The sequence below is a fragment of the Nilaparvata lugens genome, chromosome 7 (genome assembly GCF_014356525.2).
Source record: "Nilaparvata lugens isolate BPH chromosome 7, ASM1435652v1, whole genome shotgun sequence".
NCBI classification, from domain to species: domain Eukaryota; kingdom Metazoa; phylum Arthropoda; class Insecta; order Hemiptera; family Delphacidae; genus Nilaparvata; species Nilaparvata lugens.
In genome coordinates, this window is record NC_052510.1 from 29,883,808 (window position 1) to 29,898,365 (window position 14,558).

Below are 14,558 nucleotides of genomic sequence, written 5' to 3' on the forward strand. Positions count from 1 at the left end.
AAAACAAGCAGAAACAACACAAACTAGTCATCACTAATGCTGACAAAGGCAACATCACAGTTATAATGCATAAAACAGACATAGACCAGAAAGTAGAAAAATTCATCAATGACAATAACATAGTCAAACTCTCAACTGACCGAACTCACACATATCAAACAAAAATAAAAGATGCCATAACCAAACCAAGCACATAATCCCAAACAACCAGAAAAAGTTTCTCAAACAAATCAACCCACAAGCACCCAGACTCAACACCCTCCCAAAAATACACAAACAAGATGTACCAATAAGACCACTGATCAATCACACAACAGCACCTGCCCACAAACTAGCCAAATTACTAGATACCACCATAAGAGACAACATAGCTTTTCATAATCATACTGCAGTGAAAAACAACATTGATCTCACCACAAAACTTCAGAAAATCCAAATACCACAAAACTCCACAATAGCTTCACTAGACATTTCAAATTTATACACCAATATACCAATTCCCGAAACTGTAAAATTCCTTAAAACAATGCTGGAACAGAATAATACACCACCTGAACATATCAATGAAATTGTAAATCTCACTAACCTAGTCATACTAAAGGACTCACCACACCAAGCTCGCCAGTACCGCCGAGGTAGTACCGCTGGTGGTAGTTTTCTCGGCTGAGCACGCCACACCGAAAAACGTCCGCTAGCGGTAGTCTCCGAGTAATGAGTCTAGTAGTGGGGGGAGGGAGTCGAACTACAGTGTGGGAGTGAGACGTACTAGTTGCGTTGTGCTGCAAGGAGGAACGCCGAATGAGTCATCACTATGTGCGCATGCGCTACCTCTTCGAATCGCCTGCCATGTATTCAGGTTGAGCGCGCCACACTGAGCTCGCTTTGTCCGCCGTACTACCTCTCAGCGAAGTTTTGTTGAATCGCCTAGCAGGCGGTCGTAGGTGGTAGTGCGCCGTACTACCGCCGCGGTAGCGAGCTCGGTGTGGCGCGATCAACCTGAATACATGGCTAGCGATTTTTAAAACTTCGCTACCGCCGCGGTAGCGAGCTTGGTGTGGCGTGCCCTTAATATCTAACAAAAAAACAGAAAACTCAATGTATTGGAACAATATGAAATTTACAACCATTCCCAACAGTCTCCTAAATGATCAAGTAAATTTCTCTTCCCACACACTCTTTGACAAAATAGTCCAAAATAGTCATTGGATAGCCTACTCGATAATATTGTTAACTTATTATTCTCATCTTGTTGAACAATGTGATCTTGTTATCTTCTTACTTATAATTTGTAACTATTGTAAATTTATTTTATTTATTGTATAAAATAATATAATCATAATACAATTATGACATTGGAAGAAAAACTAGGCTAAGCCTGTACTATAAATTAAATTGGATTGAATCTGAATTTGAATTTTGCCACCTTTATGCTACGCTGCGCTTTCTGTGTGTTTTTGAATACGGTACGCTACAATACTCTACGCTACTCTACTCTACTCTACGCTACGCTCCGCTTTTCTGTGTGTTTCTACACTGAGACCGAGAGTGGTTTGTCTCCAAACTATCGTTGTAATACCAGAAGCCTACACAATTTATCATAGGGTGTTTATTACAGCTTGTAACTTTAGATGCTAAATCATAGGCCTATTATCCCAATATAATCTTGAATCATGATTATCTTTCTGTTCTTCAGTAGCCGCTAGGCCGACAATTTCAAAAACATAGGTCTGTAAAATGAATTAATAAATAATCATTATTTGCCACCCTATTAAAATTTCTGGTCAGAAACCATCCCTAATATTCACACAACATATTCCGAAATTTTCATGCCGTTATGTCAAGTATTTTTGAAGTCATAGAGAACAAACACACAGTCACAGACATTCATTTTTATATAGATATATATAGAAGATAGAAGATTTCATTCGGCTCAAACAAAAGCCTCTATAAATGGAGGTAGAATGATAAGGTTGACAACTCTCAGCTCTGTTGTTTTAACATTTTTTTAAATCACTTTCAAAAAGTTCATGTAGTACCTACTATTGAGTTTGAGACACTTTTGACGCTACACACAACTATATTCTGTTCCACACTCCTATCTCTTGCAGTCGTTAACCATATCTATAATAAAATAAAGAGTTGGCTTATACACATACGGGATAGGAAAATTATGTTTGACGCATCATCACGTCTGAACTACTGGACTAATTAACTTGAAATTTTGTATATAGGCTAGATTCTTAATTAACCAAGGATGGTTATAGGCCTATTTTCAATTCTTCAAAACTTCATTACGTCAAGTTTTCAGATTATCAAGTTTGAAAATAGATCCTTGCGAAGCACGGGTTCCTGTTAGTTATACATATTATTCAAGCTTCTTGAAAGCCAATCCCGATAAAATGAAGTTGAGAAGTGCTACACACACACACACACATAATACACGAACAAGTCAATGTTTGAATGTAACAAGAAGCAGACTCCACAAGACAGATCAAAGCCCCATTAATGCCGCAATCAAAATTATGAATAGACTGCCCTTGGAAATAAGACAACTTGATTACAAAAAGTTTAGAAATGAATATGGAGAAAAAATTATATCCAAGGGATTTTGAAATGAATTAAAAATAATGTATATTTTTGAATGATGTGTAATTATTGTTTATTATGAACTGTATGTAATGTACATTTGGATTTCAATCCAATGTACTACTGTGACTGCTTATTGACCGTTTTTATTGTGCTGTATTGTATTGTGTTGACTGGCCTATATGTAAAATTGTGATGTACTATTGAGGCTAATAAAGATATTCTATTCTATTGTATTCTTTGGTTAGATTTTGGTTAGGTATGTTTTATTTTGATCAGTTTAAGAAAAGTTTGGTTACATAAGTCACCAATTGAATTGGATTAAACATCTTTAGGTTGGATATAATTGGGTCATGTTGGTTTAGGCTTGATTAGATCATGTTAGTTTAGATAAGGCTTGGTAAAGTCGTGTTTGAAATGGTCTGGTTAGGTCACGATGAACATTGTTAAAATAGGTTATTTTAGGCTTGATTAATTTAGATTAGGTTGGGTTGGTATAATTTTGTTTAGGTTTGGTTTGTTTGAATTCCATCTTATTTGGTTGGGTTGAGTTTAGTTAGATTTTTATTGGGAGGGTTGAAAGTAAGTTTGGTTTTGCTGGTTTAGATTTGTTTTGAATGTTTTTGATTCTTCGGTTAGATTATATTTAGTTTAGTAGGTTTTATTAGTTTAGGTTGGGTTTAGTTTGGTTCTATTTGGGGCTAAAGTGCACATCCAGTGCCAACATACCTGTCATCATTTTGGTTGGGATCGATTTAGTATGTTATTTTGAGCACAAAATCACAAAATTAAACGGTGGTCACTATTGTTTTTAAAATAAACTAAGTTCAAAGTAGCACAACTTTAAATGCATTTAACCTATAAGTAGCAACCATAAGTAGCTAAGGTTAGGAAAAGCTTTAGATTAGGAAAGCTTAGGTTAGGAAAAGCTTTGGGTTAGGAAAACTCAGATTAGGAATACCTATCATAATTTGATGATTCCAATAATCAAAATGGCTGCTACTCATAGGTTAAATGCATGTAAAATTGTGCTACTTTGAACTTATTTTATTTTAAAAACAATAGTGACTGCCGTTTAATTTTTGTGCTCAAAATAACATACTAAATTGATCCCAACCAAAAATTTTATGACAAGTATGTTGGCACTGGGCGTGCACTTACACCCAATTTGGTTAGGTTTAATTAAGTTTGGTTTGGTTGCGTTTGTAGCTATTAATTTGGTTGGATTTTATTTTTATCTGTTTAAATTGGATCAGGTTTACATTTAGTTTAGTGTTATAAATAATAGTGTTGCTAGAAGTTGTATTTCACTTCGACTATAATAATGCTAAGAATAACATCATTATCAGCAAATAGGCCTACTATTGAATCAGGTTTAAATAGTTAGCCTTCCTACCGGTACCAAAGATAAAATCTATTTGCAAGAACAAAATTACCTTTAAAACTAGCCATCTTAGAAGTCAGCATAAGCCTGCACAGAAGTTCAAAAACCTATAATATACAAAATTGTTATAAATAATAAGAAAGTTATTGCTTGCTATAAACGGTATAAATGATGATAACAAGTAACAACACTGATAACATTGTTCAAGATAACATACTTTAAAGCTATCAATGGGACCGTAGCAAACTGGGTCAACTACAAAGTTGATCACTTTTTCGACCGCATCTGTCGCCTCAGGAATGTAACCCGATCTGTCGTTAGTGTAAGATATACATGGCAGTTATTATGGCAGTGAAGAAAGATAGGAGACAATGTTGCCAAGTCTCTTAAATTGACTCCATTTTGCCACTGAGGGTACACAGCTGTTACTCAATTCATCCCAATAAATTTGATTTGATATTAATTTTCATTTCCTTGATGAAATAATCGACTTTCTGTCAAATTAATAATATTCATCAATAAAATATCATTGTTCATAATTTGATTCAAAACTTTGCTTTTACAACTGAGATCAGATTTGTAATTTTATAAATATGTGAAATGGCGGTTAATTTTAAAATATGTGATGCACCAATAGTCAAGGCAATGAATGCTCAAAAGAGGGTACGGTATAGAGAGAGGAATTTGGAAGACAATTTTTGACCCCGCAGTTTTGATGAGGGTAGTAAGGAGGTAAACATATCTAAAGTTTCCACCCCTTCCCCATGTGCTCAGAGAGTGGGAGTGGTTCAAAGGTACCATGCATTTTTGGTTTCTCGCATATAACACAAAAACTATGTATCTTACGGACATAGCTGTTATATACAAAATTGAAACTTACATAATTTCCTACAATATTCATGCTACAACTTTTTTTATATATTTTCTAGTTTTCGAGATAACTTTTGAAAATCTATAGGAAAATCCATGCTAATTAAGAGCTTATAGAGCATTAAATTCTCTTCAATTTGATGTATAATTTCACATTCTTTCTAATAATTCACCTACAACTGTTGCAGTGTTTTCAAAAATGATACACCTTCAAGAGCGGATATCCCGAAAACTAGAAAATATATAGAAAAAGTTGTAAGATGAATCCAGTCAATATAGACATAAAAAAGAGGGTGTGCTTGCAATTTATATTGTGGTTCTGATTTTTTAAATATTATTTGGGTAACTACATAAGAGAAGTCCTGAACCAATTTCTTCATGCAAAATTTCCATGTGCTAGATACAGAATGGCCCAAAAACCTCGTATTTTCGGCGCATTCTCCAGTTTTCAGCTATTTCTGTCAAATCTCGTAATTGGACAGGAAAATTTGCGCTCGCCTTTTTATTAGATTATAAGATTCTGGATAAAATGATTTCATTTGGAACTCTCTATCTCCAATGAGTACTGGATTATAATTTTTCAAAAATGAGTGAAATTTGAAGAAAAAATCAATTTTGATGAATTTCAGATTTTGATCAACAATATCTTCTGATTGTTACTATTTAGATGTATAATTCAAAATCCCTCTAGGCGTATTTTTGTGCTCTACAATCTGAAATCAGGGAGAGAGATTACAGCTGGTAACTTTAGATGCTAAATCATAGGCCTATTATCCCAATATGATCTTGAATCATGATCATATTTCCGTTCTTCGGTAGCCGCTAGGCCGACAATTTCGAAAACATATGTCTGTAAAATGGATTAATAAATAATCATTATCAGCCACCCTATTAAAATTTCTGGTCAGAAACCATCCCCAATATTCACACAACATATTCCCAAAGTTTCATGCCGACATTCAAACAGACATTCATTTTTATAAATTTATTTATTTAATATAGAAGATTTCATTCGGCTCAAACAAAAGCCTCTCTAAATGAAGGTAGAATGATAAGGTTGAAAACTTTCAGTTTTGTTTTTTCAACATTTTGTTTTCAAATCACTTTCAAAAAGCTCATGTAGTACCTACTATTGTGTTTGAGACACTTCTGGCGCTATCATAGTTTCACAACTATTCTGTTCCACACTCCTATCTCTTGCAGTTGTTAACCATATCTATAATAAAATAAAGAGTTGGCTTATACACACGTACGGGATAGGAAAATTATGTTTGACGCATCATCACGTCTGAACTATAGGACTAATAATTAACTTGAAATTTTGCATATAGGCTAGATTCTTAATTAACCAAGGATGGTTATTGGCCTATTTTCAATTCTTCAAGATTTCATTAAGTCAAGTTTTCAGATTATCAAGTTTGAAAATAGATCCTTGCGAAACACGAGTTCCTGCTTGTCTTTCTATAATTTGGTTACTTTAGATCAGATGAAGATAATAATGTTGATGATCGCTACTGTTTCAATTTCAATCATGTTTGACATTTTTACTTTTGATGCCAGCTGTTATTATTATGTAAAATAAGCTCTCATTGAATGGAATCATAATCATTGAAGTCAATAATACTAAGAAATCTTATTATTGTTTGAATATGTGTGTTTGTGGATATGTATGAGTATGTATGTCGAACGGATCTCGAAAACGGCTCTAACGATTTTGATTAAATCAGGGATATAGTGTGTTTGCGACAAAAAAAATATTTTGGAACAGGTCTCAACTCTGCGAAGATTCGCTTCCTTGAGAAAGGATTATTGGCTCAAGTAGCAGTTGATCAGAAAAATCTGGTGTGGCGCACTCACATAGCTTTCCTTGCCGTTATGGAAATAATTTATCACCTAGGCGCGCATCTCAAGTCTACTTATAAACAAAGATCTGAGAAAGCTGGTGACAGAACAATAACACTGGAGACATACGAGGTCTGCTATCTCTTCATAGTGAATCATTTAATATAACCAACAGTTGCGCCAACAGTTTCCAATTGGGTAATCACATTTTCTCGAATTTCATGCTTATTCTCAATTTTAGGTGAAAATGTTACTGATCATGAATTGTAGAGATTTTAATGCTCAATCTTTTCCACTTGAAATTGTATCTGAAGCCTGATAATTGGGAATCGAAAATAAAACTTTGCATAGATGGGGTGGAGCTCCTGAAATTTTTACAGATATGGGACTTGTGACAGTTGATAGAGCTTATCAATGTCTATTTTAAGTATGAATTTAATTAAAATCGTTGTAGCCGTTTTTGAGAAAATCGCGAAAACCCCTGTTTTTGACTACATTTACGCCATTTCAGCCATCGTCTTGAATTGCTTTTGATCGAAATTGTTCGTGTCGGATCCTTATAGGGGAAAGACATCAAGTTCCAAATTTCAAGTCATTCCGTTAATTGGGAGATGAGATATCGTGTACACAGACGCACATACACTCATACACACACACATACAGACCAATACCCAAAATCACTTTTTTGGACTCAGGGGACCTTGAAACGTATAGAAATTTGGAATTTGGTGTACCTTTTTTATCGGAAAGCAATACTTTCCTTACCTATGGTAATAGGGCAAGGAAAGTAAAAAGTTTTCCATAATCTGTTGAAAACGTGAGTGTGTTAGTCCAGGCAAGGAATGCTCAAATAAATGTATAGAGGGAAAAGTTTGGAACACAATTTTCAACTCCACAGCTCTTTCAAGGCTAGTAAGAGGATTAACATATCAAAAGTCCTCACCCCTACCCCTTGTGCTCAAGGGGTGGGGGTGGTTTGAAAGTACCATTTTTTCATTTTTCGCATATATCTCGGAAACTATGCATCTTATGAACATTTGTACTCTATACAAAATTGCTCACAAAATTACCAACAAGTTTAGTTCTCTACATTTTTTCCAGATGTACCTATTCTTCCAGATGATCCATGAATACTGCAATGTTTTAAAATAAGGTCACCAAATTTGGTAACTCAACTACAGCTATTATGATCATTTTCATTTGCTCACATACTCCAGTCAACGAAAGATTATAGAGGGAAATGTTTGGAACACAATTTTCAACTCCACAGCTCTCTTAAGGATAGTGAGAGGATTAACATATCAAAAGTCCTCACCCCTACCCCCTGTGCTTAAGGGGTGGGGTTGGTGGGGTGGTTTGAAAGTACCATTTTTTCATTTTTCGCATATATTTCGGAAACGATGCATCTTATGAACATTTGTATACTGTGCAAAATTGAAGCTTACAAAATTACCAACAAGTTTTTACCAACAAAATTTGGAGAGGAGCCATAGCAGCCAAGGGCAGGAGACAGGTCGGAATTCTCGGAAAAATTTAATCGGAATAAGAAAAAATGTATGAGATCAATTTATATGGGAGCTTTGAATGTGAGATCCGTTTGCGGTGAGGGTAGAATGAAAGAGCTCGAAGAAGCCTTAGCAGAGCATGAGTGGGACAATTTAGGATTGGCAGAAGTACGAAGAAGTTACGAGATCATAGAAGAAAGAAATAGCGGTCATCTTTTATGTCATTCAGCGGCCACTCATGGACATAGAGGAACGGGCTTCATCATCAACCATCGAATTAAAAATGAGGTCACAGAATTCCGTGGTGTAAATGATAGACTGGCTCTTCTAAGACTGGAAAAAAGCAATGTAAAGCTTTTTATAATATAAGTTCATGCTCCAACATCGGACAGCACAGAGGAGGATTTGGATCTTTTCTATGACACACTCGTGGGACTGATGCAACTGAAGAGAGTGGGAGAGAAACTCATCGTAATTGGTGATTTCAACGCCAGAATAGGAAGGAGAAGCGAGGGTGAGAGTAGAGCACTCGGGCCTTGCGGAGTTGGAGTCAGAAACGAGAGAGGAGATAAGCTCCTGGAGTTTGCAATAATTTGAAAATAATGAATACCTTCTTAGAGGGTCAACTGGTAGACAAATGGACATGGCAGTCACCCATTGGAAATGTACATGAAATCGATTTTTACATAGTAGAGAACTCTAATAATTTTGTAAGAGAGTTGAAAGTGCTCAGTGGGCTGAAGTTTGATTCTGATCATAGACTCCTTATGGCAAAAATACTTCTCCCAAAGAGAAGGTTATATATAAAGAAAAAACAAATAAAGACGAATACACTAAATGAAAAAGAGTTTGTCGGAAATCTGGAACAGGAGTTGAACAATAGGAGAATTTCGGATAGCAACTCAATCGAAGAGATCTACGAAGGAATTGTTAAATCCATTGGAGAGGCAGCAAGGAAAATAAACAGAGTGAACCAACAGGGCGCAGGACAAAGACGAATAAGTAGTAAACTATCAGAAGAAACAAAACGAATGATAGAAGAAAGAGAGCGGTTGAATAGAATCATTAACAAGACAGTAGAACAAAAAGATGAACATCGACAGCTTAGGAAGGAAGTAAGAAAACGAATAAGAGAAGAAATCAAGAATTATGAGGAACGTATCATAAGCACAATAATGAATTCTACAGAATCGACTAAAAGTGTTCAGAAGCTCATAAGTAGGTACCATAAAGAAGAGGTGGATCCCAAAACTAGAAACAGAAGAAGGAACAATATCGGATGGATGGGGAATAGTAGAACAGGGATCAGCATTCTATGAGGAGCTATATGAAGAGAGAAATGACGAAGGACAAGAGGAGGAAACAAACGTCACAGAGCATATAGCAGATCATCAAGTGCCAAATATATTGGAAGAAATAAGACATGCTATTAAACGCTTGAAAAAGAACAAAGCTCCAGGAGATGACGGTATTACAAATGAAGTTATAATTTCCGCAATCGATGTGCTACTTCGACCATTGAAACTACTTTTCAATAAAATTATGGTGGAGGGGACAGTGCCTACAGATTGGAGGAGAAGTAAAATTATAATTCTGTTCAAAAAAGGTTCTCGTACAGATATAAGAAACTACAGGCCTATTACTTTGACATCAACCATCTACAAAATATTCGCATCAGTAATAAAAAACCGAGTAATAAGCAAGATCTACGAAAATCATCCCACAGAACAGGCTGGATTTAGACCTGGATACTCGACAGCTGACCAATTACAAGCCGCCAATCAACTCATCGAAAAAAGCAGAGTTTAAGATTTCCTTATACCTTGGATTTGTGGACTTTCATAAAGCATTTGATAGTATCAACCACAATCAAATGTGGAAGGCATTGAGAGAATCGGGCATAGAGACTGGCTATATTGAGAAGTTTGTATACAAATAATGAGGTCTATTATATCGAGCTTGAGCAAAAAGGAAGGATCGTCAAGGTGGAAAGAGGTTTAAAACAGGGGTGCCCACTCTCACCAATTGTTTTTAATTGCTGTTTGGAATATGTTTTTAGAAGACTGAGTTGGGAAAACAGAGGATTATGCGTGAATGGATATCAGCTGTCAAACCTAAGAGTCGCAGATGACGTTATGTTGATTGGAAAAAATGCTGAAGAGATGAGAGAAATGTTCAACGAACTCATAGATGCAAGTGAACGAATGGGTTTGAATCTGAATGCAAATAAGACAAGAGTTATGACCAACTCTAGCAAGAAGAGGATTGAGGTCACTGCTGGGTCGATAGGCTATGTGGATGAATATGAGTACCTGGGTCAACTTCTATCTTTTGAGAATCGGACAGGAAAGGAGATAAAGCAGAGAATAAACAAGGGATGGAAGAAGTATTGGATCCTAAGGAAAATATTCAAAGGAGACTTCTCGAATGAATTAAAAGCGAAAGCCCTCAGAAAATGTGTCTATCCATCACTGTTGTATGGGGCTCAAACTTGGACACTGACAGCTGAACTTGACAAAAGATTAGAGACAACTCAGACAAAAATGTCAAGAAGTATACTCGGGCTTCGACTGCAACAGAGAGTTAGAAACACGGAAATTTTGAAAATGATCAATGTGAAGTATCTGCAACGGGAAGCACATCTAATCAAGTGGAGATGGGCCGGTCACGTGGCAAGGATGGAAGCTGACAGATGGGCGAAGACATGCACGGAATGGATACCACGGGACATGACCAGAGGAAGGGGACGCCCGCCCAGCACTCCGGTGGAGGGATGACCTTTCACAACGAGTTTGAGATTTGTGACTGACCGAAGTTAGAGACAGGAGAAGATGGGCAAAAATTATTGACAGACTCTGAATTGAAAAATTTTATAATTTAAATTAATGTGGAATTGTATTTGTTGTCAACCACATATATACCTCATAAGAGAGGCTTTTGTTCTTTCAAGAATGTAAATAAAGCTATTATTATTATTTATATCTATGAATAAGAGAGTACCATAGTTATATAGTATATTAAGATACTCTAGAGAATGTTTTAATTTTTTTTGTTGTGAATTTTGTTTCGATTCTTTGTTTCATAATTTAATATTCTGTATAAATATTTGCTTCTATGCTAAATCAGGTTAAGCGTATTATAATTTCATCTCCTACTCCCACTGGCGAACAAGAGTCATCTTATGCCAGTGGTTTTTTCACTTACCGTTTATTATTATTACACTTTGGTTAGATTGTACTGTCATGTTGAGCTTTGTTTGATTCATGTATATGTATTTATGAGTGTGGAATAAATAAATTTGAATTTGAAAAAAAAATTGAACTGTAGTATATAAAGTATCTATCTATAGTATTTATTCGGATTTCATGGAATAATTATATATTTGTGAATGATAACTTTTCAATATTTTGTCAGCTATTTAATAATTCTAATTGTAAATCAGTTGAAACCATCAAAAGAAGTTTTAAAATTAATTGAATACAACACTGAAAAACTTTGCTCATTACGAGTTATGAAAAATTATTTATTATTATACAGTGATAATTAATTCGAGTTTACTGACTAAATAGATAATTTACTGACTTAACTTGAGAATAAAGTAGGTAAAATAAAGGTACTGTAATAATAAATTATCTTCAATCAATGGTTGATATTTTTATGTTTTAACAAAAATAAGGCTATGATGAAGAAAATGAAAAGTCATCAGGTCATGCAACAATGCTTTTAGTCCATTCAATAAATTATGTCCTAGTATACTAATCTCGAATCGGAATAAGAATGGTGCTGGCGCCTTGACTGCAGCGGAGGAGCGCAGTCCCCCCCCCCCACTTATGTGGCGTATGGGCGGTACAAAGGTTAGTGGAAGGGCGAAACACTCTTCTCCTTTCCCTCCTTCTACTTTTCTTCCTCTTCTTCTTCCTTTCCTTCTGCTTCTTCTTTTTCTTCCTCTCCTTCTTATGCTTCTTCTTTTTCTTCTTCCTACTCTTCTCCTTCTCCTTTTTCTCCCTCTTCTTCTTCTTCTTTCTCTTTTCCTCCTCTTCCCCTTCTTCTTCTTCTTTTTCTTTCTCTTTTCCTCCTCTTCCCCTTCTTTTTCTTCTTCTTTCTCTTCTTCTCCTCTTATGAGGAAGGGAGGAGGGAAAGTGCAACTTCCAGCACGTGTAGTAGGGAAAATGATTGACACTTGTGGCTGGTGGAAGGGGAAGGGGCAACTCTCCCCCAGCTATCCACCGCAGGCAGTCAAAGCTAGCACCATTTTTATTCCGAGTTGAGTAGAAATAGGCCTATTAGGTTTCACCCACACTAGTTCTAAATTGAAAGATGAACATCACAAATTCACACATTAATGGCTCTTTTTTCACTCATTTTGAAAAACATTTGCAAAACGTCTACAGCAAACGCTGAAAAGTCCATCTGCAGGATTTCTGTTGGATCAGAGTCGATTTGAGCTGCATCACAGGCAGAGCCAGCCTCATCTGGAAACATATTTCTTCTTACACTATTTCTTGAAGAATTCGCTGACTCTGAAAACATAATTCAATCAACTTTTAATTCTCCTATTAGATTCCAGATTGATGTAATTACATAACAAATCTCTGTAGTACAGTCAAGGAAAGGTTTTAGAGGGAAAAGTTGGGAAGACAATTTTTGACCCCGCAGTTCTTTTTAGGGTAGTAAGGAGGTAAACATATCAAAATTCCCCACCCCTACCTCCTGTGCTAAGGGGGTGGGGGTGGTTTAAAGGTACCATTGTTTGGTTTCTCGCATAAAACTCAAAAACTATGTATCTTAAGGACTTGACTGTCATATATCAAATTGAAGCTTACATAATTTCCTACAATATTCACCCCACAGTTTTTTATATTTCTTCTAGTTTTTGAGATATCCGCTCTTGAAGGTGTTACATTTTTGAAAAAAAAACGCGTTTGCCACCAATTTTTTTCTATTTTTTCTCTTATAATTTTTCAAAAATCGATGGGAAAAATCCATGCAGATTATGAGCTTATAGAGCATTAAATTCTCTTCAATGGAATGAATACTTGGAATAGTGAAATAATACACCATTTCAAAGAGAATTCAATGTTACTTTTTTCAGTTTCTGACACTTTTTTCAGAGGAATTTTGTGATATTCCCAACAGTTCCCGATATATTCGCTCTTGAAGGTGTGTGATTAATTGTTGAAATAACAGGTTTTTATCCAATGTTTTGTTCATTCAGGGCTTATAACTCTCCAACAATGCATCTTAAAAACGGATGCTCATTTTAGGTTTGTAGAGCATTGAATTCTCTTTGAAATGGTGTATTATTTCACTATTCCAAGTATTCATTCCATTATAGCAGCTTCAATGTAGGGGGTGAAAGTTTCATTGCTGCAACAATTGACCATTTGACAATGGAATTTGAAGGGGGTGTCTGTGACACAGTTTTTGACTTTGCAGCTTAATTTGGACTAGTTAGTAGGTGAACATATCAAAAGTGCGTATTTTTATCACATCTGTTGAAGTTGTGGAACCGCTGAGTTGACACTTGTTGCAGCAAAATTTCACCCCCTAAATTGAAGCTGCTATAAAAAAGAAAGGAATACTTGTAATATTTTATTGTGTTTTATTTGTTTCGTAAATCTTTGTAATTTTGTTTTGTGTGTTTTTAATAAATTGAAATTGAAAAAAAAATGAATAGTGAAATAATACACCATTTCAAAGAGAATTCAATGCTCTACAAACCTAAAATGAGCATCCGTTTTTAAGATGCATTGTTGGAGAGTTATAAGCCCTGAATGAACAAAACATTGGATAAAAACCTGTTATTTCAACAATTAATCACACACCTTCAAGAGCGAATATATCGGGAACTGTTGGGAATATCACAAAATTCCTCTGAAAAAAAGTGTAGAGAATTCATCAAGCTTCTTTTTGGTTATGTCGGTTGAACGCATTGGTATCAAGACATGAGCGTGGAAACAAAACGCTAAAAAATGCAACTTTTAAACCACCCTCATCCCCTCAGCACATGAGTTAGGATTGGGGACTTTTGATATGTTCTCCCAACTAGTCTCAACAAAGCTGCGAAGTTGAAAATTGTGTTTAAAACATTCCCTCCAAAATCCTTTGTCAATTGGTCTATTGTTGCAAAAATGGATATTTCACACTCAACACTAAAGCTGCTGAAAAAGGTGTAGGAAAATGGGGAAAAAGTTAAATTATACATAAAATTGAAGAGAATTTAATGCTCTATAAGCTCATAATCTGCATGGATTATTCCCATCGATTTTTGAAAAGTTATAAGAGAAAAAAAAGAAAAAAATTGGTGGCAAACGTGTTTTTTTCAAAAATGTAACATCTTCAAGAGCGGATATCTCGAAAACTAGAGGGAA

At 35.5% G+C, this 14,558-nt stretch overlaps 2 protein-coding genes across 5 annotated transcripts in view; both read right to left on the bottom strand.

Annotated features, from left to right (window-relative positions):
- The window catches only part of LOC111045512 (omega-amidase NIT2), a 31,509-nt gene extending 27,108 nt beyond the window's left edge, over nucleotides 1-4,401 (bottom strand). Inside the window, exon 1 of one of the 3 annotated variants that reach the window (XM_022330946.2) lies at nucleotides 4,023-4,401. In XM_022330946.2, the coding sequence (XP_022186638.2) occupies nucleotides 4,023-4,053 (31 nt within the window). In that variant the 5' untranslated portion in view covers nucleotides 4,054-4,401. Of the gene's footprint in view, nucleotides 1-3,315; nucleotides 3,495-4,022 lie in introns of those variants that run through there. The other 2 variants (XM_039432484.1, XM_039432482.1) reach the window with 2 other exon arrangements.
- Nucleotides 4,402-11,689: 7,288 nt separating this feature from the next.
- The window catches only part of LOC120352359, a 49,649-nt gene continuing 46,780 nt past the window's right edge, over nucleotides 11,690-14,558 (bottom strand). For both annotated transcript variants that reach the window (XR_005571796.1, XM_039432485.1), the window contains one exon: nucleotides 11,690-12,707. Coding sequence is in view for 1 of the 2 variants with exons in the window: in XM_039432485.1 (XP_039288419.1) it covers nucleotides 12,520-12,707 (188 nt within the window). In the remaining variant the exon portion in view is untranslated. The remainder of the gene's footprint in view (nucleotides 12,708-14,558) is intronic.